This window comes from Oncorhynchus masou, chromosome 18, assembly GCF_036934945.1.
Source record: "Oncorhynchus masou masou isolate Uvic2021 chromosome 18, UVic_Omas_1.1, whole genome shotgun sequence".
Lineage (NCBI taxonomy): Eukaryota > Metazoa > Chordata > Actinopteri > Salmoniformes > Salmonidae > Oncorhynchus > Oncorhynchus masou.
In genome coordinates, this window is record NC_088229.1 from 28,221,142 (window position 1) to 28,246,589 (window position 25,448).

The 25,448-nt window shown below is 42.7% G+C and overlaps 2 protein-coding genes across 3 annotated transcripts in view; one reads left to right on the forward strand and one right to left on the reverse strand.

The window, feature by feature from the left end:
• The window catches only part of tmco4 (transmembrane and coiled-coil domains 4), a 17,442-nt gene extending 13,881 nt beyond the window's left edge, over window positions 1-3,561 (forward strand). The window contains exon 14 of one of the 2 annotated variants that reach the window (XM_064922812.1): window positions 2,303-3,561. In XM_064922812.1, the coding sequence (XP_064778884.1) occupies window positions 2,303-2,947 (645 nt within the window). In that variant the 3' untranslated portion in view covers window positions 2,948-3,561. The remainder of the gene's footprint in view (window positions 1-2,302) is intronic. The other variant, XM_064922813.1, reaches the window with a different exon arrangement.
• LOC135504340 (5-hydroxytryptamine receptor 6-like) lies at window positions 3,468-14,775 on the reverse strand. The gene is made up of 3 exons (XM_064922815.1): window positions 13,502-14,775; window positions 9,355-9,489; window positions 3,468-3,815 (listed from the first exon to the last, which is right to left on the reverse strand). Exons 1-3 carry the CDS (start codon window positions 14,465-14,467, stop codon window positions 3,468-3,470), a joined length of 1,449 nt encoding a protein of 482 aa, XP_064778887.1. The 5' UTR covers window positions 14,468-14,775.
• Between the last annotated feature and the right edge of the window lie 10,673 nt (window positions 14,776-25,448).

The following is a 25,448-nucleotide window of genomic DNA, read 5'->3' on the forward strand; positions in this document are numbered from 1 at the left end:
CAGAGTCTCAAGCCTTGGCCAGGTCGATGAAGACTGCTGCAAAGTATTGTCTTTTATCGATGGCGGTTATGATATCGTTTAAGACCTTGAGCGTGGCTGTGGTGCACCCATGACCAACCCGGAAACCAGATTGCATAGCGGAGAATGTATGGTGGGATTCAAAATGGTCGGGGATCTGTTTGTTAACTTGGCTTTTGAAGACTTTAGAAAGGCAGGGTAGGATAGATATAGGTCTGTAACAGTTTGGGTCTAGAGTGTCTCCCCCTTTTGAAGAGGGGGATGACCGCAGCAGCTTTCCAATTTTTTAGGGATCTCAGACGATACGAAATAGAGGTTGAACAGGCTAGTAATCTGGGTTGCAACAATTGTGGCGGATAATTTTAAAACCGGTCCAGATTGTCTAGCCCAGCTGATTTGTAGGGGTCCAGATTTTGCAGCTTTTTCAGAACATCAGCTATCTGGATTGGCTGAAGGAGGAATGGTGGAGGCTTGGGCAAGTTGCTGTGGTGGTTGCAGAGCTGTTGACCGGGGTAGGGGTAGCCAGGTGGAAAGCATGGCCAGCCGTAGAATAATGCTTCTTGAAATTCTCGATTATCTGTTGTCCAGGGCACAGCTGTGGGCTGAGGGGGTCTATAACAAGCGGCAACAGTGAGAGACTTATTTCTGGAAAGGTGGATTTTTAGAAGTAGAAGCTTGAACTGATTGGGTACAGACCTGGATAGCATGACATAACTATGCAGGCTATCTCTGCAGTAGGTTGCAACTCCACCCCTTTGGCAGTTATATCTTGGTGGAAAATGTTGTAGTTGGAGATGGAAATTTCAGACTTTTTGGTGGCCTTCCTAAGCCAAGATTCAGACACTGCTAGGACATCGGGGTTGGCGGAGTGTGCTAAAGCAGTGAATAAAACAAACTTAGGGGGGAGGCTTCTGATGTTAACATGCATGAAACCAAGGCTTTTGCGTTTACAGAAGTCAACAAATTATAGCGCCTGGGGAATAGGAGTGGAACTCGGGGCTACAGGGCCTGGGTTAACCTCTACATCACCAGAGGAACAAAGGAGGAGTAGGATAAGGGTACGGCTAAAGGCTATAAGAACTGGTCGTCTAGTGCATTGGGGACAGAGGAAAAAAAGGTGCAGATTTCTGGGCATGGTGGAATAGATTCAAGGCATAATGTACAGACAAGGGTATGATGTGAGTACAGTGCAGGTAAACCTATTCATTGAGTGATGATGAGAGGTTTCCTCTCTGGAGGGACAAGTTAAGCCAGGTGAGGTCTCCGCATGTGTGAGGGGTGGGACGAAAGAGCTATCTAATTAATTTTGAGCGGGACTGAAGGCTCTACAGTGAAATAAAACTGTAAAAACTAGCCAAGACAGCAGTAGACAAGGCATATTGACATTCGAGAGAGGCATAAAGCAATCACAGGTGTTGATCAGGTGTGATCCTTTCATCCTCTAAATGCCCATTGTAGCTTCATGACGCTACAGGCCTCAATGCCTCCACGGCCTTGGGAATGGAGTTAGAGGCCAAGCTATTGAGATCTGAAAATGTTTACTATTGAGCTGCCGGGAGGCATTGATTGCGTGAGTTTTTCAGCAGACTGAAGGTTGAGAAGACTTCTAGCTATACAATGGCTGTGTTCAATAGTACATTTCAGTTGGTGTCAGGCAACCTTGTACTTTCTCTTGTTTGCCAATACTGTCTCTTAAACCTTTTATTACTACAACATAATAGACATGTATTCATAATAAACCATTTATTTCAAGTTTAAGGAAAACTATGTTAAGGTAACTGTAGCTTGTACTGTCAGTTCACGGCCAGGCTTAGGTATTCAGCCACCACCCCCATGGACTGTCATATGAAAAGACAACCTTTGACAGAAAATCATCACGGTAGATTTAAATTTTATTTTAAATGTAACCTTTACTTAACTAGGCAATGCACAAAGGACAACTTGGAGAGCATTACAACCTTGACATGTGTTGAATAAGGTCGGGATGATACCAGTGTCTTGGCAAGGAAACAGAACACGAATCATCATTAAATCATTATCACATGTATTTATTTTCCAAGCTATAGCACACAATATACACACATACAGCAGGTTTAGAGGACCAGAGAGTTTGGTCTGCTTCGTGTTTTCATTTTTGCCATGAAAAAAATATTGCGACACTGGTATTGTCCTGGCCCTACTGTTTGAATGGAAATAATGGAACTCTACAGCATTATGTTTTACATAAAGCTGTTTGCGGGTTATAAGTGGCCTATTCATGGCAACCCCCCCCCCCTTCTTTTAGGTGAAAGGTCACTTGGACTACATGCGTCAGATGGATACCATCCTCGTAGCAGTGGGCGTGCCCACCAGAGAAGTTCCAGGAGCTGGGGGTGGACCTCTTCAACCACTCACTATGACCGAGAGAAAACTGGACATAGCCATGATCCAATCAATACAAGGGGACGTGGCTGAAAAGCAAAAACTGGTTGGTTCTTCGGCTGGAGCAGGTGAGATTTGCATGGGTGAGGGAGGGCAGCTGGAGGAAAAAGAGGACATGGGAGACGGTTGGGATATCCCCGACATATCAGATCTGTTGGACTCGCTAAACGAGATCGATGTTGTTTCAACTGAAAACATTCTTGAGGGCAACTCATGGAATGCCACCCATGAGGACAACAGTGCACCTTCCCATCTAGAGTTTGATGGATGGGGAAAAGAGCTGGAGGAGATATGGGGGGAGGGAGTGGAGGGGACAGAGTCTGACACTGAACACACGTCCTGGAGTTGGGAGGACACACGCTGGACTCCCAAGCACAAACACATGGGACCAACAGGCGGACATAGGAGGTTACAGGACCAACTGCCTCACTGCAGTTTGTCTGCCTCTTCTCAACTTGAATTACCAACAACATCCCAATCGTGTGTGGAAAGACCTCCTTTACCTTAACAGCACACTCGGGTGCCAGAACACTCACCTAAGGCATCCGTACCACAAACGTAAAAGAAAAACAATTTTTTATTTAACTATGGCAGTCTAAGTTTTGTCAATCATTTCATTTACAAGTTAATCTGTTGCATAATGTATAGTGTGTTTAAAGTATTGCCATTTTTATGTAGGCAGGATGTAAATTAAAAACTTAATTACAACACATTTAATTATAGACATCCCCCACTTTTATGGATAGAAAGACAATGCAGCACGAATGAATTCTAACTATATTCCTAGATTCCTGCGGTCGATTATTCCATCTGTTGGGGATTATGGTTATCACAGTGACGTCGCCCAGTGATTCTCAGTGCCTAGCTCTTCCTCATCCACTCCTACCCTGTATGCTAAATTACACCTTCTAGATAATTTTTACATCTTGCTCCCAACCCCAACAAGACACACCTTCCTCCAATGTATGGTGGTCATACGTTAGTATGTAACACAGCATCTGTTCATGCTCTCTTCTCCATCGTCCCCTTCAGTCCAGCGTGTCCACCTGATTAGGCAGCAGCAAGGGCAGCTCAATCCCAGCATGCTCTGCATCATACAAGTTGACGGCGTCTGTGGCGGTGGCGGGGGGCTGTCGGGGATCGGAAGCCAGGGAGGGGGGCTCTGTGGGCAGGTTGGGCTCACCAGAGTTGCAGAGGGAGAGCTCCGGCGAGGGTCTGTGGGGCGAGCGGGTAGAGCAGCAGGGCAGCAGTCGCCCCAGGGCCCGTTTGAAGTCACGCATGAACAGCGGGTAGATAATGGGGTTCATGGTGCTGTTACAGTAGCCCAGCCAAGTGATGGCATCGAAGAGTGCCGGGGGAACACAATCGCATACCGCCTGACAGGTGAGAGAGAGGGCAACAGACAGGCATTGGGGTTGTGTTCAGTATGTACACAACATTTAAGATTTTGTGAAACAAAAGTATTCTTATCAGAAATATGTAGCTTGTCGGAAATATAGTGCCTATCATAAGTATGCACCCCCCTTGTATTTTTTGTTCACGTTTTGTTGCGTTACAAAGTGGGATTTAATTTTATAGGGGGTCACCGATCTACACACTTTTTTATAAATGTTTACAAATTAATGAAAAATATTTTAACTAAAAGGTTGCATATGTATTTATGGCAAGCCTAATTAATATACAGTGCATTTCAGAAAATATTCAGACCGTTACAGCCTTATTCTAAATAAATAAAAACATTCATCAATCTACACACAATACCTCATAATGACTAAACAAAAACAGGTTTTTAGACATTTTTGCTAGTTATTAAAAATAAAAAACTATTAAATTCACATGCACTACCTGTCAAAAGTTTTAGAACACTTTAGACTCATTCAAGGGTTTTTCTTTATTTGTACTATTTCTACAATAATAATAGTGAAGACATCAAAACTATAAAATAACAATTGTAATCATGTGGTAACTCAAATCAAATCAAAATCAAGGTAACCAAGGAAGTGTTAAACAAATCAAAATATATTTGAGATTCTTCAAATAGCAACACTTTGCCTTGATGTCAGCTTTGTACACGCTTGACATTCTCTCAACCATCTTTACCTGGAATGCTTTTCCAACAGTCTTGAAGGAGTTCCCACATATGCTGAGCACTTTTTGGCTGCTTTTCCTTCACTCTGTGGTCCGACTCATCCCAAACCATCTCAATTTGGTTGAGGTTGGGGGATTGTGGAGGCCAGGTCATCTGATGCAGCACTCCATCACTCTCCTTCTTGGTAAAATAGCCCTTACACAGCCTGGAGGTTTGTTGCATCATTGTCCTGTTGAAAAACAAATGATAGTCCCACTATGCTCAAACCAGATGGGATTGCATATCGCTGTAGAATACTGTGGTAGCCATGCTGGTTAAGTGTGCCTTGAATTCTAAATAAATCACACAGTGTCACCAGCAAAGCACCACCACCTCCATGCTTTACAGTGGGAAATACACATGCAGAGATCATCCGTTCACCCACACCACGTCTCACAAAGACCGTGGTTGGAACCAAAAATCTCCAATTTGGATTCCAGACCAAAGGACAAATGTCGAACCGGTCTAATGTCCATTGCTCGTGTTTCTTGGCCCAAGTCTCTTCTTATTATTGGTGTCCTTTAGTAGTGGTTTCTTTGCAGCAATTCGACAATGAAGGCCTGATTCACGCAGTCTCCTCTGAACAGTTGAAGTTGAATTTTTTGGGGCTGCAATTTCTGAGGCGGTTAACTCTAATGAACTTAGCCTCTGCAGCAGAGGTAACTCTGGGTCTTCCATTTCTTTGGTGGTCCTCATGAGAGCCAGTTTCATCATAGAGCTTGATGGTTTTTGTGACTGCACTTGCAAAAACATTAAAGGTTCTTGAAATGTTCCGTGTTGACTGACCTTCATGTCTTAAAGTAATGATGGACTGTTGTTTCTCTTTGCTTATTTGAGCTCTTCTTGCAATAATATGGACTTTGTCTTTTATCAAATGGGTATATCTTCTGTATACCCCGACCTTGTCACAACACAACTGATTGGCTCAAACGCGTTAAGAGGGGAAGGAATTACGTAAATTAACTTTTAACAAGGCACACTTGTTAATTGAAATGCATTCCAGGTGACTACCTCATGAAGCTGGTTGAGAGAATGTCAAGAGTATGCAAAGCTGTCATCAAGGCGAAGGGTGGTTATTTGAAGAATCTGAAATATAATCACTTTGGGTTACATAAAAATAAAAGAGAATTTCACCTTTATTTTACCAGGTAGGCCAGTTGAGAACAAGTTCTCATTTACAACTGTGACCTGGCCAAGATAAAGCAAAGCAAAGCAGTGCAACACAAACAACAACACAAGAGTTACACATGGAATACACAAACATACCATCAATAATAAAATAGAAATAGTCTGTATGCAGTGTGTGCAAATGAGGTAGGATAAATGAGGTAAGGCAATAAATAGGCCACAGTGGTGAAATAATTACAATATAGCAATTAAACACTGGAGTGATAGATGTGCAGAAGATGAGTGTGCAAGTAGAGATACTGGGGTGCAATGGAGCAAAATAAATAACAGTATGGGGATGAGGTGGTTGGATGGGCTATTTACAGATGGGCTATGTACAGGTGCAGTGATCTGTGAGCTGGTGCTTGAAGTTAATGAGGGAGATATGAATCTCCAGCTTCAGTGACTTTTGCAGTTCGTCCCAGCCATTGGCAGCAGAGAACTGGAAGGAAAGGTGGCCAAAGGAAGAATTGGCTTTGGGGGTGACCAGTGAAATATACCTGCTGGAGCGCGTGCTACGGGTGGGTGCTGCTATGGTGACCAGTGAGCTGGGATAAGGTGGGGCTTTACCTAGCAAAGACTTATAGATAACCTGGAGCCAGTGGGTTTGGCGACGAATATCTGAGAAGTAGTTGGTGAACCAGGCGAGGCAGTCATTTTGAGAAACCAAGGCTGTTGAGTCTGCCGATAAGAATGTGGTGATTGACAGAGTCGAAAGCCTTGACCAGGTTGATGAATACAGCTGCACAGTATTGTCTCTTATCGATGGCGGTTATGATATTTTGTTTCATTGTTTTGATGTCTTCACTATTATTCTACAATGTAGAAAATAGTAAAAAATTAAGAAAAACCCTTGAATGAGTATGTGTTCTGAAACTTGACAGTAGTGTAAGTATTCAGACCCTTTACTCAGTACTTTGTTGAAGCACCTTTGGCAGCGATTACAGCCTCAAGTCTTCTGGATATAATGCTACAAGCTTGGCACACCTATATTTGGGGAGTTTCTCCCATTCTACTCTGCAGATCCTCTCAAGCTGTGTCAGGTTGGATGGAGAGTATCGCTGCACAGCTATTTTGAGGTCGCTCCAGAGTTGTTTGATCGGGTTCAAGTCCGGGCTCTGGCTGGGTCACTCAAGGCCATTGAGACTTGTCCCGAAGCTACTCATGCGTTGTCTTGGCTGTGTGCTTAGGGTCGTTGTCCTGTTGGAAGGTGAACATTTGCCCCAGTCTGAGGTCCTGAGTGCTCTGGAGCAGGTTTTCATCAAGGATCTCTCTGTACTTTGCTCCGTTCATCTTTCCCTTGATCCTGACTAGTCTCCCAGTCCCTGTCGCTGAAAAACATCCCCACAGCATGATTCTGCCACCACCATGCTTCACGGTGGGGATGGTGCCAGGTTTCCTCCAGACGCAACGCTTGGCATTCAGGCCAAAGAATCTTGTTTCTCATGGTCTGAAAGTCCTTTAGGTTCCCTTTGGCAAACTCCAAGTAGGCTGTCATGTGCCTTCTACTGAGGAGTGGCTTCCACCTGGTGCCTCTACTATAAAGGACTGATTGGTGGAGTGCTGCAGAGGTGGTTGTCCTTCTGGAAGTTTCTCCCATCTTCAAAGAGGAACTATAGAGCTCTGTCAGAGTGACCATTGGGTTCTTGGTCACCTCCCTGACAAAGGCCCTACTCCCTCGGTTGCTTAGATTGGCCGGGTGGCCAGCTCTAGGAAGAGTCTTGGTGGTTCCGAACTTCTTCCATTTAAGAATGATCGAGGCCACTGTGTTCTTGGGGACCTTCAATGCTGCAGAATTGTTTTGGTACCCTTCCCCAGATCTGTGCCTCGACACAATCCTGTCTCGAAGCTCTACAGACAATTCCTTTGATTTCATGGCTTGGTTTTAGCTCTGACATGCACGATCAACTGTGGGACCTTTTATATAGACAGGTGTGTGCCTTTCCAAATCATGTTCAATCAATTGAATTTACCACAGGTGGACTCTAATGCAAACGGGATGCACCTTAGCTCAATTTCGAATCTCGTAGAAAAGTGTCTGACTACTTATGTAAAGTATGTTTTTCATTTTTAATACATGTGCAAAAATTTATGAAAACATGTTTTCGCTTTGTCATTATGGGGTATTGTGTTTAGATATTTAATACATTTTAGAATAAGGCAGTAACGTAACAAAATGTGGAAAAAGGGAACAGGTCTGAATACTTTCCGAATGCACTGTATTTTTACTTACCCAGAATTTGGTTGTTCATCATTGCTAGACAGCCATTTAGCAGTTATGTCCTTGAGCTGTTCTTGTCTATTAATGTTCTGTATTATTTCATGTATTGTGTGGACCTCAGGAAGAGTAGCTGCTGCTTTTGCATCAGCTAAAGGGGATCCTAATAAAATACTAAATACCAACTTGACAGAGCTTGAACAATCTTTGAAAATAATTATGGGCAAGTATTGTACAATCCAGGTGTGCAAAGCTTAGTCTTAACCCCCCAAAACTCAGCTATAATCGCTGGGGGGGGGGGGGGGGGGGGGGTTAATACTTATGATAGGCACTGTATGTATCCAATGGAAATATGTAGCCAATAAGAGGTAAAACAGAAAATATTATTTCAAATGCTCTTTTCATCAGTGTACAGCTACTGTAATTGGGCCTGAGTAGAACATATATATGTAAATTAGAGACATAACCCATAGAAGGGTGAGAAACGGGCTCACTATGGCATATCAGAGAGAGAGAGGGTGGAGACTGCTGTTGGAGGAACGTGTCCTATCTTATCAAGATGGAAGGAGGCAGGGAGTGAGAAGGTGAAAAAAGGGAGGGGGTGTTCACATACCACATGGAGTGTGAAGGGAGGGGGGAGGAAGGCAGACACTGAAACCTCTGTTGGCTATATTCTGGAAGAGTGAAGTGAGGGACACAGATGGGAAATGAAATGACTGGCTCATTGAAAGCCTGAAAGCAGGACAACAATAATTACCACTTTAGATTAGATTAAATCCTTTTATGTTACACACTGTGCTGACACCTTTCCCAGTCAGAGGAATAAGGTAACCTTAGAGTTGGAGCACAGACAAAGGGAAGCTTAATTGCTATAAGATGATGCATCAGGCATTGAATTTATGTGATCCAGGTTCTGTAATACAGGGAATTAATTTCAATGAATAGGCTGTACACAATGAACATAAGGAGAACAGATCGACAATATACTGTGTGCTTGTGGTTTGCAAGTTTCGACCCTGAGAAGATGAGCAGCAACCAATTTAAAGATTTCTATTAGTCTCAGCTCTGAGCAGCTAGCTGATCCCATAGTGTTTTGGCTCATCGTTCTTCCTGGAAATCCCTCGATTTAAGATGTTAAGAGAGTCCTTTTGAATCTAAAAGTTGACAGCAACAAGGCACAATATCATTGATAAAGAAAAATAATGGCCAGATTTGATTACGCATCCTATAAGCTTATTTCATTTATTAACTTGGACATAAAGTGCAAGTTTGGAAATTGAGATTTCACTAGAATTTCAGAAGATCATGTATACTCTTCCAAGTTTGACATTAAAGGGATAGATTGCTTAAATTGCTGAACTATCCCTTTAATCCAAAGGCTCACCTAGTCTGAGCCACTGACCTGGGCCATGTTGGTGATGAAGAAGGGTAGCCAGGCGCTGAAGAAGAGGCCCAGCAGGACTCCCAGGGTCAGACTGGCCTTCACTGCCCTCCGGCCCTGCCTGTGGGCCAGCCGCCGCTCGCTGTTCACTGACAACTGAGGATAGAGGGACAGACAGGGCAGTAAGAGATAAGGACTGCATCACAATGTGTCCAAAAACCTAGGTATTTAAATTGACATGGTAGCTACAGGTCCACATTGTTACATGATTCTTACAACTGTTACACACGTTTGCGGCATGCACATCTTCAAGGATTTTCAAATGAACTCAATGGAATTAAAACAATAATTCCAGGGTGAGTACAAATCTAATGCATAGAAAGTTCATTATATAGAAACAGCAAACGGGTATAAATAGCTGTAAGTATTATGTAACAATGTGCACTTACTCTGTACCTAAGAGCTACCATGTAAATACTTAGGTTTTATAATTGGAGTGGCGAAAGAAAATAAACTATAGCTTCCACCATGTTGCTTTCAAGAGAAGAAGATGACACACTTTAGATGCATCCTTGGCCTGGTATTGTCAAGGAGTCTGAGAAAAGTTAACGCTTGCATTTAACAAGATGTAATTATCACATTGAAAGAGATGTGACGTGTTGCTGAATACATTGAAAAGTCTGCGTGGAAAAACATTGTTATGAATTATTGTCCTTGGCACTCAATCTCAGGAGTGGAGATGCAGGCTCTTGACTACATAAATACAATGCAAGGTCTGTGCCATTTATTCTAACAAGCAACCACTTTGCCTTCAACAGGCGCCATCGTCTCTCCTCCCTCTGTTTCTTTCAGATGTTTCTTTTCTGAATTTCAAGCTCTTTCCCATCTTTCATCTTAAACTGTCTTTCACTTATTTCACTCTATTCCGTTTCTTTTATTTTAGTGGATGTAAGAAAATGTATTCAGTGTGTCAATTCCTCAGCTGCCCACCTCACTTTAATAGAGGGAGATCAACGAGTGCAAAGTGGCAAGGCAAACTCTCACACACACAATCACACACTTACCTACAGTGCCTTCATAAAGTATTCATAACCCTTGACTTATTCCAGACTTTGTTGTGTTACAGCCTGAATTTAAAATGTATTAAATGTTTTTTTTCTCACCCATGTACCCCATAATGACAAAGTTTTTAGACATTTTTGCAAATGTATTTGAAAATGAAATACCAAAATCTAATTTACATAAGTATTCACAACCCTTTGCTATTACACTTCAAATATATTTCATCATCTTTGAGATGTCAATACAACATGGAGTCCAACTGTGACCATTTTTTTTGGACATGTTTTTAGAGAGAAACACACCTGTCTATATACGGTCCCACAGTTGACAGTGTATGTCAGATCAGAAAATATACCATGTCCAAGGAACTGTCTGTAGATCTCTGACATATAATTGTGATGAGGCATATATCTGGGGAAGGATATAAACCAATTTCTAGTGTGTTGAAAGTTTCCAAGGGCACAGTAGTCACCATCATTGGAAAACTGAAAAAAATATGGAACTATCCAGAACCTGCCAGAAGGACAACAATCTCTAAAGCATTTCACCAATCTGGGCTTTATGGGAGAGTGGCCAGACGGAAGCCACTTCTTAGAAAAAGGCATATGACAGCACGCTTGGAATTTGCAAAAAGGCATGTGAAAGACTCAGAGCATAAGGCAAAAGATTCTGTGATCTGAAGAGACAAAAATGTAACTATTTGGCCTTAATGCAAAGCGCTATGTCTGGAGAAAAGCAGGCACAGCTCATCTCCCGTCTAACACCATCCTTACCGGGAAGCATGGTGATGGCAGCATCATGCTTTGGGGGTGCTTTTCAGCAACAGGGACTGGGAGACTGGTAAGGATAGAGGGAACAATGAATGGAGCCAAATACAGGCAAATCCTTAATGAGTACCTGCTTCATAGTGCAAACGACCTTAGATTGTGGGCGAAGATTTATGTTCCAACAGGACAATGACTCCAAGCTTACAGCCAAGGCAATGCTGGAATGGCTTCAGAACAAGAATGAGTGGCCCAGCCAAAGCACAGACTTAAATCCCATTGAAAATCTGTGGCAAGACTTGAAGATTGCTGTTCACCGCCACTCCACATCTATTTTAATAGAGCTTGAGAAAATCTGCAAGGAAGAATGGGAGAAAATCACCAAATCCAGATGTGCAAAGCTAATACATACATTCCCAAGACAACTCAAAGCTATAATCGCCACCTAAGGTACTTCTACAAAGTAGTGACTCAGGTGTATGATATGTATTTCATTTTCAATAAATTAGCTAACATTTCAAAAAACATGTTTTCGTTTTGTAAATAAATGTTGAATTCAGGCAGTAACACAATAAAATGTGGAATAAGTCAAGGGGTATGAATACTTTCTGAAGGCTCTGTAACCCACCCACTCCACCTTTAAAGAGGAACTGCCTTTAAATCCATTTGAAAACAGCCTATGTGGCAACGATATGAGTCAAACAGTTATTCTAGTGTCAAAATGTGCTACATGTGTAAATAGGATAATTTTGGTCATAAAGTAAGTAGTCTAAAACGAAGTTTAGAACATCCGTGCACCACAGCGGGTAAATGAAGGATGGGTTTTGATTAACTGATTTCTATTTGCCTACTAACATAGGGTGATCAACTGTGATTGTTCTCTATCCAATGGCATAGACATTGAGACAGACCTGCCCCAGCAGCTCTGACTTTGTTTGCATAAGACAACACATAGCAACACATTGCACATTTTTTTACTTGAGAAATACTGCGCCAAACACCTTAGATTTAAAATTGTGCAACTATATCATCCTCAAAAAAAAATCTACATTTAATACCGATTTCATGAGTTATTTTAGATTAATTCTGGGGATTTTGAGGAAGTGAAATAGGCTTCCACGTCTACAGTGTCTCATGGAAGACAAACATCATTAACCAAACTCAGAATCAGTCAGGAAACACACCTCCAAGACTGAAATCTTGTTTTTCTAATGAGCAACATAAAAACACACGTGCCAATCGGCATTTGTTCAGTCGCTCTTTAATCTCACCTTCTTGATTCATCTCCCAAGTCAATGGCCGCTTCCTAATTATCTTAGCTAGATCACCACATTTGTTTTCCTTCATGACAACTGGGTCGTTCCACCAATTTGGTAACTTTTAAGCAGTGTAACTTAGGGGGGAAAAAGGTTTAATTTCACCTAATTTGAACATCCTATCATTAAGAGCACCTGTTCAACTTAATAAAAAACATGTTTTCCCATCTCAAGAGGTTCAATAAAAAATATACTATAGTAAGTGCCTATTAAGTGCTGAATAAAGTAGGGTTGATTGAAAGAGTTGACTTCATCTTAAATCAACCATAAATCCCCTAGTTGTGTGAAACAGGGAGTGGCAATTGTTTTATTTTTTAATGTTAAAACATTTCTAGCTTGTCTATCTATGGACAACGGTTGAAGCGTTATGGTCTACCAAGTCAGTTTTCCACCAGAAAATGGCCAAAAAGAGTAGAACTAGCTCACCTGCTTTTACACTATGATTGACTATAAGATATTCAATGTTTCTTTTTTCTTTAAAAAGCAATAGTTTCACCTTATTAAAATGAGAGTTCAGTTCACGTAACAGGGTTGACCTTATAATAATCACTAATCACATTAATAAATAATAATCGTCATGAATGACGTTGTCAAAGCAACCAAATAACTAAGGCTTTACAATGATGGTGAAAACTTGGAGACATTTTGGGGTTACGTGGGTTAAAATCTTCCAGAAGTCACAGAGTCCATGGTGGGACATGGATGTTGAATATGTTGAATATGAATAATATTTAAAAAATCAGATTTCTTGAATTCTCCATGTGGTTTGTATTAAAGGGGTACTTCATTTAATATAACAGGCTTTTACAATTCAATATTGGAACTCAATTTCTATAAAAATATCAAAGGGACGCGAAAGGCACTCTTTTTGTGGAACGACCCAACTGATATGAGAGGCAGAAAAGGCATCATGGTGGAAATCTATCCAGGCACACAGTGATCATGCAGTGACAGTTTACACAGCTGTGAGATGTAGCCTCAATGTATCTCCCTTAATTTCCTCTACGACTCCCCTCTCCCTCTCACCGGTACTTGGTGTGACATAGAGCGCTCCTGATTGTAGTCTTCTCTGTCATGGTGAGCATGTCCCACGGCGCACCCACCTGGTGAGGGAGGCTGAGAAGGCCCTCTGGGCGAATGTTGCGGGTACGGAGGGTGACTTAGTGCCGCCACTCGCCTTGCCTGTCTCCGTGCCACCAGGAGAATCCGACAGTAGGTGAAGCAGATAGCGCTGGATGGCAGGAAGAAGGTGAGGACGGATGCCACCAGGGCAAAGGGCAGGGTGACCCGCAGACAACACTGGAAGGACAGGCCATCGGCGGGTAACAGCTGGAAGTAGGAAGCGGGGTACCGCAAGCTTAGCTCTGGGTATGTGCTGATGTTGGCACTGCCAGCCCCGTGCATTGGGAAATGGTGACTTCGGTGACCCAAGCTGTGCCAGTTCATCTTGATGGGCAAAAAGGAGGCGAGGGCGGCCAGACCCCAGGCCCCTCCCACCAGAAGCAGGGCCCGGGGAAGTGTCATCCTCTGCTTGTAACGCAGAGGCGAGATGATGAGGAGGTAGCGGTCCAGGCTGATCACACACAGGTTGAGAATGGAGGCACTGCAGCACATGACGTCGAAGCAGAGCCACACGGGGCAAAAGCCCGGCGACAACACCCAGGCCCCGCACAGCACATTGAGCATGGCTGGCGGCATCACCACCAGCGCCACCATCAGGTCCGACAGGAAGAGAGACACCAGGAAACAGTTGGAGGTGTTGCGTAAGGAGCGCTGGGCAAACACCAGAGTGATCAGCAGAGTGTTTCCACAAGCCGTCATCAGGATGATGAGGGTTAACATGCACGCCAACAGCCACGGACCGCTGCCACTGATGCCCCAGGCACTGCTCGTGGACAAGCTGCCATTGGAGCTCCCTAAAGGGTTAACAGCATCCACACCTGCTGACTCTAAGCCAGTTAAGGCAGAGTCGCCCATAGCGGTAGTTGACATTGGTCAATGTGAGAGCTTTCCTGTTCCTCTCCCAGTCTGTGAACACGAAAAGTTGCTGTGAAGCGCAAAATGTATGTGACTTCTGGTGCTTGTTAGTGCCGCTAATGCTTTCCTGACACTTGAGGAGAATAAAGAGAAGCCACCAAAGTCCTGTGTTGATCATCCATTCACCACATCCTTCCCAAGGTTAAAGAGGAGCCTGTGAGTCATTTCTCTCTCTTAAGTGTGAAAATCTCCTCTTAACACTGCGTGAAGTGCCAACACCGTTTCCATCTCTCCATCGTGTCAAATAGTCCTGCTTCTTCTCAGCTTTGGAGCCAGTGTGAGCAATTCTGTGGCTGTCAGTGCGTCACGATGACACTCGCTGGGGGAGGGAGAATTGAGAGGTGGGCTACAACGTGGGAGCGCAAAGGCAGTTAGAAACGAAATGCGAGAAGAGGGAAAAATAAATTATCCAAGATATTCTTTACTACACACACAAGGCTAATGATATTACGTTGTGTGTGTGTGTGTGTGTGTGTGTGTGTGTGTGTGTGTGTGTGTGTGTGTGTGTGTGTGTGTGTGTGTGTGTGTGTGTGTGTGTGTGAGAGAGAGAGAGAGAGAGAGAGTGAGTGAGCGGTGTGAAGTCTATTTGCTGCTCCCCTTTTCTTGAATAGAATAAACACCACTGTGAGGCTGTCATTTGTAAGCAAGGCTCTGGCCACAAGTGCTCTACAGGTATCATGGTTGCTGTGGGGTTGCCTCTGGATCCCCGCTCTTGATAATCCTCATGCCAGCCACTCCAGCGTGCCTCCCAGCAAGAGCATTTTGCTCCCGGGGAAAGAGCGTGTCTGAGCATTGAGCTGCTAATACACAGCTAGGTGATGCAAATTCTGTACCACAGCAAGGAGTCAGTGTGTGCTTTATACACTCTACATCTGTTGTACAATTTCATTTAATAGCCAGTGCTTGTTGTGACATTCTGCATTATTTCTGTGAAAAAAGTTGGAAATGTATTGACTCATATTTTCTTTGTAGAGCATATCTGGTATATATAATTGTGAAATTGTGTACTATTCAATTCTGTGGGTATATGTGGTTTATCATATTTATTTCACTTACTTATTTAATAATAGCATAACGCTTCATTTTTCACAGAACTACTAATAGCTTTTTGTCCCTCAATGTTAACATCTTAACAATAGACTAAGTAAAAGTCAAGGATGTCAAGAACATTGTGTTTCAGACAATTATGCAGATTCTCTGACACCGTTTACAATTGATTCTTAAGAGAAGGTAAATTAGTCGGCTTATTCGGAGGGCACGTGAATGCTAATGAGTACAAAATGTGCTTCCATAGAAGTGTTTGTATCCGCACAAATTAATGCCGGTTTTGCCTTGTTGATGTATCTTTCAGTTCACTCTATGATATAACACAAAACACATCTAATCATATGTTTTAAATGTAGATTAAGTTATATGATTTAGATGCACAAAGAAAACAGTATAGTGGGTCAATTACCGCAACAATAAGAGCGTTGAAGCGCGAGGCTAAACTTCTCCGCTGTTTTGCTCCCGTAACTACCACGTAACAGTGTGAAGCGAATCCCTGCACATAAGCAGATGTGACTCTGTGAGAGCGAACTATTGCATCTCGCTATCGCAATATCTGCGGTGCTGCTCGTGGCAACGTAATTTTGTCTTCCTTCAAAAACCTCAATTATCCTTACTTTACCTCAATTATCCTAATTGTCCTTTATTTTATTTAATAAACAGATTTTCCTGTTCAGGCACGTATAACTTATATGAGTAAGTATGGAAGGGTCGATCCACAGAAATAAATTAGTCTGGATGGAGATCAGTGCAAATGATGGGCAACCAAAAAAAGACAGTTTGTCGCTGACATGTGGCTACTGCTCCTGTGAGGAAAAGAGTGAAGATAAAATGGAGTCCGTTTTCATTTGGATTTACATCTCAGTACATTATACAATAACATTAATGCAGGATATGGTCTTGAATAGTGGTCCAATATACTATGCATTTGTACCACATCTTCAATACGAAATGTGCAAAGATTCTTATATTGAACTTAATGTTTCTCTGAAGTAGATATGCTTGGGCCAATGTAAAAAAAAATCTAGGCTATGTAATTGATTTTAAAAAACAGATGGATTCCCGAAGTGGTTATGAATTTTGAATGTAGATCATTTACCCCAGGAGTGACTTCGGGCAGGAGGAGCCCGCATCTCAAAGAACATCTTAAACTACTTGAACACAACTCGGACACCCATACATACCCAAGAAGACAGTGACCAAAACATTACCCATACTAAAAATGCTAAACATTTGAGAAAATGTACATTTTCTCTCATGTTGAACTAACAGGAAGTCTGTAAAGACCAACTGAGTGGACTGGGAGCTCAACTTGACTGGCGGTTCTTTGAAAATGACTACTAATTATATTTGCTAGCATGCTACAGTCAAATTTTGGCACCAGTAGACCACGCCCCTCTGCGAACAGCCATCTGTGAAGGTGGCTACAAGGCAGTGCTTATTTAAATTAGGTAAGAGAATAGTAAGTTACCATTGGTGTATTAAAAGGATTTTTTTTGTGATGTCACAAAAAGTCCTTAATAATCCCACTTCCATCCCCCCTTCTGAATCCAATTGTATGAGATGGGGAAGGGGACCAGTAACTTTATGACCAATCTTTATCAATGTAGAAGCAACAGTAATTTTTCATACTTTGTTCTTTGGTTTCATCCAAACATAATTCAAATTTCATAAAAAACATGATTTTGACTATTCGGGACCTTTAAGCATTGTTGTGGACTTAATTTGGTTGTTTTTATATAAAACAAAGTGTGATTTTAATAGTGAAAACCTGAAAAAAATAGGACAACTCGGAGACCTGTGGGAAAAAAACATGGAAAATGTCCCACCCCACCCCAAATCTAAAGACACAACCTTAAAATCAAAAAATATATATATATTTACGGTGACCGCACTGCAGTTTCCCCCAGTGGGTCACGACCCCGACATTGAATACCACTGCTGTCAGTTGTCTATGGATATAATATTACAGCAATCCATGATTTGGTTTTGTTGTCCACTGTTTCAAATCCAAACATTTTTTGCATTTGTGGCACAAATCCAAAGCAAGTCAATGGTACCTATATTAGCATTTTCACAGTTCATGTCAAACTTATCCTAAAGTATATAAAAATGTATTGTGTAACTCAATCATGTCACTTATAGATAATTTGGATATGAATTATGAAAATGTTAATATAGGTACCATTGACTTGCACTGGATTTGAGCCACAAATGCTAAAACGTTAGCATTTGAAAGAGTGTCTAGGTAAAAATCAAATCAAATTTTATTGGTCACATACACATTTTAAGCAGATGTTATTGTGGGTGGAGCGAAATGCTTATGTTTTTAGCTCGGCAGTGCAGTAATATCTAACAATTTCCCAACATATACCCAATACACACAAATCTAAGTAAAGGAATGGAATTAAGAATATATAAATATATGGATGTCAGAAGGTGAATTCACCAATTTGTAAGTCGCTCTGGATAAGAGCGTCTGCTAAATGACTTAAATGTAATGTAAATGTAAATGGATGAGCAATGTCAGAGCAGTACAGATTAAGATACAGTAGAATAGTATAGAATTCAGTATATGCATATGAGATGAGTAATGCAAGATATGTTAACATTATGACAAGTGACTAGTGTCTTCCATTTATTAAAGTGGCCAGCGAATTCAAGTCTATGTATGTAGGCAGCAGCCTCTATGTGCTAGTGATGGCTGTTTAACAGTTTGATGGCCTTGAGATAGCTGTTTTTCAATCTCCCGGTCCCAGCTTTGATGCACCTGTACTGGCCTCGCCGTCTGCATGATACAGTGCCTTGCGAAAGTATTCGGCCCCCTTGAACTTTGCGACCTTTTGCCACATTTCAGGCTTCAAACATAAAGATATAAAACTGTATTTTTTTGTGAAGAATCAACAACAAGTGGGACACAATCATGACGTGGAACGACATTTATTGAATATTTCAAACTTTTTTAACAAATCAAAAACTGAAGAATTGGGCGTGCAAAATTATTCAGCCCCCTTAAGTTAATACTTTCTAGCACCACCTTTTGCTGCGATTACAGCTGTAAGTCGCTTGGGGTATGTCTCTATCAGTTTTGCACATTGAGAGACTGACATTTTTTCCCATTCTTCCTTGCAAAACAGCTCGAGCTCAGTGAGGTTGGATGGAGAGCTCAGTATTTAACACCATACTACCCTCCAAGCTCATCATTAAGCTCGAGGCCCTGGGTCTGAACCCCGCCCTGTGCAACTTGGTTCTGGACTTTCTAACGGCCGCCACCAGTTGGTGAAGGTAGGAAACAACACCTCCACTTCGCTGATCCTCAACACTGGGGCTCCACAAGGGTGCGTGCTCAGCCCCCTCCTGTACTCTTTGTTCACTCATGACTGCATGGCCAAGAATGCCTCCAACTCAATCATCAAGTTTGCAGACAACACAACAGAAGTAGGCTTGATTACCAACAATGACGAGACAGCCTACAGGGAGAAGGTGAGGGCTCTGGGAGTATGGTGTCAGGAACATAACCTCTCACTCAACAAAACTACGGAGATGATCGTGGACTTTAGGAAACAGCATAGTGAGCACACCCCTATCCATATCGACGGGACCGCAGTGGAGAAGGTGGAAAGCTTCAAGTTCCTCGGCCTACACATCACTGACAAACTTAAATGGTCCACCCACACAGACAGCCTGGTGAAGAAGGCGCAACAGCGCCTGAATTTGGCTTGCCACCTTAAACCCTCACAAACTTTTACAGATGCACAATTGAGAGCATTCTGTCTGGCTGTATCACTGCTTGGTATGGCAACTGCACCGCCCAAAACTGCAGGGCTGCCCAACGCATCACCGGGGGCAAATTACCTGCCCTCCAGGACACCTACAGCACCCGATGTCACAGGGAGCTTAAAAGATCATCAAGGACAACAACCACCCCAGCCACAGCCTGTTCACCCCGCTACAGTGCCTTGCGAAAGTATACTATAGTCAATGAACAGCATTCTTACATAGGTATTCCTATTGTCCAGGTAGGATAGGGCAGTGTGCAGTGTGATGGCGATTTCATCGTCTGCGGATCTATTGGGGCGGTAAACAAATTGAAGTGTCTGCACATGTTCTGAGGACGCGGCTAGGTATGCCGTCTTGAGCCAGCTCGTGGAAGCCCAACGAAGCTTTGGAAGCCCAACGAGGCACCCCTGGTTACCTCGGCGATAGCACCCGGACCCGATGTCTCCAACCAAAACTCCCTGATGCTTCTTTTAGTGATGTCTGTGTTCTGTAAGGGTTGACGCTGGTAGAGACAAGAAGCTGGCACAGGGAGTGAACATTTAATGTTGATGGACATGAAACAGGACAGGACAGCGTCAGGACAGGACACATAACGACATTAAATGCAGACACAGGGAACAGTTATAGACCGGGCAATCAACAAAGGGAAGGAGTCCAGGTGAGTCCAATGAGCGTTGCTGCTCGTAATGATGGTGACAGATGTGCGTAATGAAGGACAGCCTGGCATCCTCGAGCACCAGAGAGGGAGAGGGAGAGCGGGAGCAGGCGTGACACAAATAGTTTTATGTTTAATTATTTGTACAGGATACGCATTGTATACATCATCCAACGAAATCCTTACTTACAGATTCCTTATCGGCTATGCAACAACAATAAGAATACGAACATAAATTAAACGGCAGTGGAATACATTTTTTATAGCAAGTGTAATAGAGGAAGACACAATTTATAGTACAATATTTACAGGTGTATTTGGGAAGGGGGATGGGGGCAAGTGTATAAATTGAGCAGTATAATAACCGACTGGTAGCAGCAGTTATGTTGTGCTAAGGTGCGGATAATCAGAGCAGGTGGTCAGTTCAGTTCAAATGTTCAGCAGTCCGATGGCTTGTAGATAGAAACTGTCTGAGCCTGTTGGTATCAGATCTAATGCTCCGATAGTCTGCCCGACGGTAAGGGAGGGAACAGTTTGTGACTGAGGTGTGTGGGGTCCTTGATGATGCTGTGTGCCTTCAAGCACCGTTTCGAGTTGATGTCCTGGATGGGTGGAAGCACAGTCCCAGTGATGTACTGGGCCAGCTTTATCACCCGCTGGAGGTCCTTGCTGTTGTGGACAGAGCAATTCCCGTACCAGGCCGTGATGCAACTGGCCGGGACGCTCTCAATGGTGCACTAGTAGTATTTTGGAGATGACCTGGGGCGGAATGGCAAATTTCTTCAGCCGCCTTAGGAAGTAAGGACACTGTTGTGCCCTCTTGACAAGAGTGGGGGTGTTGTTGGTCCATGACAAGTCCTCAGAGATGTGGACGCTGAGACCCGTGACTCTGAGACCCGTGATGTGGACCTAAAACCTGTGACTCTCTCTAAGGTGAATTCACCAATTTGTAAGTCGCTCTGGATAAGAGCGTCTGCCAAATGACTTAAATGTAAATGTTAAATGTACTACAGTCCCATTGATGTGGATCGGGGCATGTTCCCTCCTCTGCGTCCTGAAGTCAACAATCAACTCATTTGTTTGCTGGCATTGAGGGAGAGGTTGTTGTCATGACACCACAATGCCAGTTCACTTTCCTCCTCCATATATGCTGACTTGTTGTTGCTGGTTATCAGGCCTACAACCGTGATGTTGTCAGCAAACTTGATGATGGAGTTGGTGTCGTGCAAATACACTCAGTCGTGGGTGAACAGGGAGTACAGCAGAGGACTGAAGACCCACCCCTCTGAGGCCCCTGTGCTAAGAGGGGGTGTTGTTTCCAATCTTCAAAATTTGTGGTTTACCTATCAGGAAGTCCAGGGTCCAGTTGCAGAGGGTGGTGTCCAGACCCAGGGCTCTAAGCTTGGTGTCGATCTTGGAGGGAAAAATAGTGTTGAATGCTGAACTGTAGTCAATGAACAGCACTCTCACATAGATGTTCCTCTTCTCCACATGTGCTACGGCTGTGTGAATAGCGATGGAAATGGCATCTTCTGTGGCTCTGTTGTAGTGGTAGGCAAATTGGAGTGGGTCCAGTGTGCCTGGCAAACTGGACTTGACGTGGGCCATGACCAGCACTTCATGATGACCAAGGTGAGCGCAACATAGGCGATACTCATTTGGGCATGTCACCTTGTCTTTCTTGGGCACTGTGACGATGGTGGTCTCCTTAAAAAAGGTAGGGTCTACAGCTTGGGACAGGGACGCGTAAGATGTCCGAGAAGACGCCCGCCAGCTGGTCAGCACACACGGAGGACGCGTCCAGGGATGCCATCTGGGCCGGTGGCTTTGTGAGTATTCACTCTTTTGAGAGTTTTCCTCATGCCAGCCTTGGAGAGCGAAAGCACCTGATCGTCCGGAGAGGCGATAGTCTTCCTGGATGGCTCTGTATTGTCTGTCTTGAAGCGAGCATAGAAAGTGTAAAGCTTATCTGGCAGGGAGGTTTCGGTGGGTACCTCACAGTTGGATTTTCCTTTGTAGTCTGGGATAGTCTATAATCCTTGCCACATGCGATGTGAGTCTGAGTTGTCAAACATCAATTTAAGTTTTAGTCGTCTTTATGCATCCCTAATGGGTTTCCAATGCTTAGACCTGCTTGCCTTGTATGCGTCGCTCGCCACCGAGTCATCAGGGTTTGTTCTGCTGACATTGAATGCTGTAAAATAAAAAATAAAAATAAAAGCCTATTGCTGACCTTTTTAACATGTCTCTCCTCTCTGGGGAGGTTCCAATTGCTTGGTAGGCAGCCACGGTGCGTCCTTTATTTAATTAAAGGGGAGATTAAGCTGATCCTAACTGTTATAGGCCAATTTCTATTTTGCCTTGTTTATCAAAAGTGTTGGAAAAACTTGTCAATAATAAACTGACTGGCTTTCTTGATATCTATAGTATTCTCTCTGGTGTGCAATCTGGTTTCCACTCAGGTTATGGATGTGTCACTGCAACCTTAAAGGTCTTAAATGATGTCACCATTGCCCTTGACTCTAAGCAATGTTGTGCTGCTATTTTTATTGACTTGGCCAAAGCTTTAGATATGGTAGACTATTCCATTCTTGTGGGCCGGCTATATTGGTGTCACTGAGTGGTCTTTAGCCTGGTTTGCTAACTACCTTTCTCAAAGATTGCAGTGATAAAGTCTTATACTCCCCTGGCACCTCCCTGGATTTTGTGTGAACGCTCTACAACAAAGCTTTCTTAGTATCCAAAGAGCTTGTTCTGAACACCTCTAAAACAAAGGTAATGTGGTTTGGTAAGAAAAATGCCCCTCTCCCCACCTCATACAATTACTTGGGAGTATGGCTAGATGGTACACTGTCCTTCTCTCAGCACATAAATCTAGACTTGGTGTCCTCTATCGTAATCACTCCTCTTTCACCCGAGCTGCCAAACTAACCCTGATTCAGATGACCATCCTACCCATGCTAGATTACAGAGATGTAATTTATAGATCGGCAGGTATGGGTGCTCTCGAGAGGCTAGATGTTCTTTACCATTTGGCCATCAGATTTGCCACGAATGCTCCATATAGGACACATCACTGCACTCTATACTCCTCTGTAAACTGGTAATCTCTGTATACCCGTCGCAAGACCCTCTGGTTGATTCTTATTTATAAAACCCTCTTAGGCCTCACTCCCCCCTATCTGAGATACCTACTGCATCATCCACGTACAACACTCGTTCCGCCAGTCACATTCTGTTAAAGGTCCCCAAAGAACACAAATCCCTGCGTCGCTCCTCTTTTCAGTTCGCTGCAGCTAGCGACTGGAACAAGTTGCAAAAAACACTCAAACTGGACAGTTTTATCTCCATCTCTTCATTCAAGACTCAATCATGGACACTTACTGACAGTTGTGGCTGCTTCACCTGATGTATTGTTGTCTCTACCTTCTTGCCCTTTGTGCTGTTGTCTTTGCCCAATAATGTTTGTACCATGTTGTGTTTCTACTACGCTGTGTTGTCATGTGTTGCTGCCATGCTATGTTGTTGTCTTAGGTTGTCTTTGTTGTTATTCTAGCTGCACTGTTTGACTTAAGTTAGCCGTATTTGGCTAGCTAGCAAGCAAGGGATAAGAATGTTGATAGCCAGTATGGCAATAGAACATTTAGAAAGTATGAATGATTGGGTCGTGTCCATAGATACAAAACAAAAATACTTAAAGACAGGGTCGCGTCTCTGGCAACCGAACCAATAGAACGAACTTCCAGCCGGTTTGGGTAGCAACCCTAGATTTATGTCTGGACTATATCTTGTGGGATGAAATAGTATGAATATATTCATCAAAATATATTTTTTTATGAAAATATGCAAATCATTATTTGAATATTGGTAACCCATTGTATAAAAGTTACAATGCCCTCGATGCCGGTGTTTGGAGGATATATTGGCATGGTTTGCCGGCCCAAGAGAACAACACCCATGCCAATATATCCCTCAAACACCGGCATCTCTGGCATTAAAATGTATTTATTTGTATAACTACCTGAATATTGATACTCATTAAAAAAAATTGAAAGTTGAGTGATTTTGATAAATTAATTGTTATAACAACATAACATTAGAATTGTTATAACAATGTTATAATTAGGTGCTAATGCCAGAGAAGCATTTTTAAACACCCAGCACTTGGGAAACATAGATCAGGCGTGGCCAACACTCCTGTAGTGTAAGCAGGATTTTCTTCCGGACGTATTTTAAAGAATTCACCCAAATTACAAAATGTTTGTGTTCTTACCTTGAAAGCAGTCTATGGACAAGGAGACTGCTATCTATATTTGGTTACCCACTGCCATCAACCATGAATATTAGTATTTCCTGTGCAGAGCCTTGGTGTAGTGGTAAACACTCTCCGACATATGTTGCATACAACTTTCCACATGAGAACAGGAATCAATCACGGCTTCAAACCTTCCACTGTTTTTCCCCATTAGTGTGTCTCCATCTAACTTCAAACAACCTAAACAATTATGTAAAATAAATATATATGTGCATACTTTAAATTGAATCCCCCGAAAATCACAAAGTAAGAAAGTGATACAATTTTGAGTGTTCACTTAATGTTCAAAGCATTCTGAATACAATTGACCTGTATTCAGATCATAGGCGTAAACCATATAAAATACATAGAATTGCAGGAAATGAGCTTTAAAACAGTAACATTTTCAGACCCCCCATCTTGGGGTTGTGCCAGGGGGCAATAAAATGATCATAGCAAATCTCACTCCCAAGCTTTCTTCAAAAGTTGGCAGCCCTGGAAATATTAGGCTACTCTTATGCAGCTCAACACCCTTTTGGACGACACTGACAGGTAGGTAGCAGCAATATAGTGAGACATGTCATTAGATGTCTGCTACTAGCAAAATATATGGTTATGCACATCTTGCATACTAGCTAATTTACTAGCTGGACTGATAGTGAGTGTAAATTACTGTGTTACTATAATAGCTATATAATGAGAATAGGATGGCTGGCTACTACAATACTAGTCTTTAGCAGACCTAGCTAGCTAGCCAGCAAATCAAGACATGTGCATGCTTTTATTATCTGGCAAAGCAGAACGTAGCTAACGTTCTGGAACAAATTGGGTTATTTACCAAGTTTGATGGCACTCTCTGCGAGGCATCAGTTAATCATGCCAGGAAAAAAGCGTAACTGTCAAACGCAGGCCCTGGATTCTGGAGCCATAACATTAAATCTCACGATAGCTCGTTTTAATTGAAGCCCTTAAAGCAATGTCTCCATCTAGCGAAAGCCCCGAATTTCAGATCGCCATTACTTTTGAGTGAACTGGGAAATTCAAATAACATTTTGTCATCTGAGTAAAGGGAAATTTTCACCAAATCTATCAATCAAGCAAGTGCTCCATATCTTGCAATGTCCGCATTTCCTTTAGCTGTAACAATAAAATCAGTGAAA

Excerpts from the sequence above, each read along its gene's own strand:
- LOC135504340 (XM_064922815.1), bottom strand. The coding sequence starts at position 14,467 with ATGTCAACTACCGCTATGGGCGACTCTGCCTTAACTGGCTTAGAGTCA. Across the intron at positions 9,490-13,501 it reads CTATGTCACACCAAGTACCG|TTGTCAGTGAACAGCGAGCG; the intron begins GTGAGAGGGAGA and ends CTCTATCCTCAG. Across the intron at positions 3,816-9,354 it reads TCATCACCAACATGGCCCAG|GCGGTATGCGATTGTGTTCC; the intron begins GTCAGTGGCTCA and ends CTCACCTGTCAG.